General features: G+C 37.5%; 1 protein-coding gene across 1 annotated transcript in view; it reads left to right on the forward strand.

The window, feature by feature from the left end:
* FNTA (farnesyltransferase, CAAX box, alpha) overlaps positions 1-1,266 on the forward strand; it is a 51,889-nt gene extending 50,623 nt beyond the window's left edge. Inside the window, exon 8 of the mRNA XM_037744747.1 lies at positions 468-1,266. Within this exon, the coding sequence (XP_037600675.1) occupies positions 468-762 (295 nt within the window). The 3' untranslated portion in view covers positions 763-1,266. The remainder of the gene's footprint in view (positions 1-467) is intronic.
* The last annotated feature ends 303 nt before the right edge of the window (positions 1,267-1,569 follow it).

Raw genomic sequence — 1,569 nt, forward strand, 5'->3', positions numbered from 1 at the left:
TTTTTTTGAGACAGGATCTGACTTTGTAGCCTAGGCTGGAGGGCAGTGGCATGATCATGGCCCACTGCAGTCTCGATCTCATAGGCTCTAGGATTCTCCCACCTCAGCCTCCCAAGTAGCCAAGACTACAGGCATGGCTGATTTTTTAAAAATTTTAGTTAGAGATGAGATCTTGCTGTTTTACCCAGGCTGGTCTTAAACTCCTGGGTTCAAGCGTTCCCCTGCCTCTGCTTCCCAGAGTATTGTGATTATGGGCATGAGCCACTGTACCTGGCCAGCTCTTAATTATCTAATTATTTATGATAAGACTCATGTAATTTAAAAGTTTCATTATAGTTTCAGCCTCATTCATTCAAAATAACTTTCGCTGTCTTGTTTGTGTTTCAGGCTTTATTTTCTCTTAATCTTTCTGCTGCTTTTGTTCCTCCTTCACAAAATCAAGTGTTTGTTTTTTGTTGTTGTTTTAGGATTTTGCAGGATCGTGGTCTTTCCAAATATCCTAATCTGTTAAATCAATTACTTGATTTACAACCAAGTCATAGTTCCCCCTACCTAATTGCCTTTCTTGTGGATATCTATGAAGACATGTTGGAAAACCAATGTGACAATAAGGAAGACATTCTTAATAAAGCATTAGAGTTATGTGAAATCCTAGCTAAAGAAAAGGACACTATTAGAAAGGAATATTGGAGATATATTGGAAGATCTCTGCAAAGCAAACACAGCACAGAAAATGACTCACCAACAAATGTACAGCAATAACACCATCCAGAAGAACTTGATGGAATGCTTTTTTTATTAAGGGAATCTATGCAGGAGTTTAAAACTAGAGTGATCCTTCCCTTTGCCTGTGGTGTAAAAGTACATCATACAGGTATTGCTTTTTAACAAGAACTGATGCTCCTTAGGTGCTGCTGCTACTCAGAATAGCTCTAAGTAATGTGATTCTTCTAAAGCAAAGCCATTGGATGGGAGGGGAAAGAAAAAGTCCCATAAAGGAACTTTTGTAGTTTTATCAACATGTAATCTAATCCCTTAGCATCAACTCCTCCCTCAGTGGTACACGTGTCAGGATTTGTAGCAGTAATGACTGCCGGTCACTTGTTTGTAATGAATATGAGGTAGCCAAAGTTTGGTTCAGTAAGCAGGGAATACAGTGGTTCCATCAGAGCTGGTCTGCACACTCACAGAATCTTGCTATCACTGTAACCAACTAATGCCAAAAGAATGGTTTTGTAATAAAATTATAGCTGTATCTAAAAACAATGGTACAGTAGTTTGATTTTTTAATAGCATTTAACTATATGTTATACAAGACACATTGTCTCAGCTTAGAAAAGCAATCGAAGAAGAAAATATTGCTATAAATCTTTAAACTAGGAACATGATGTATTGGAGGAAATGTTAAAATGTGAATTGGTCAGTTCTTGACTGAAAGTGAGAAAATCCGCTCAAGGTAGTTTAAATCCAAAGGGTTTATTCAGGTATATAAATATCTCACAGAAGAATTGCCTAATCTTTTAGAAGTACATTCCCAAACCATAGTACACAACTGGACCATCCCGTTGC

This window comes from Cebus imitator, unplaced genomic scaffold (assembly GCF_001604975.1).
Source record: "Cebus imitator isolate Cc_AM_T3 unplaced genomic scaffold, Cebus_imitator-1.0 Scaffold183, whole genome shotgun sequence".
Taxonomy (NCBI): Eukaryota; Metazoa; Chordata; class Mammalia; order Primates; family Cebidae; genus Cebus; species Cebus imitator.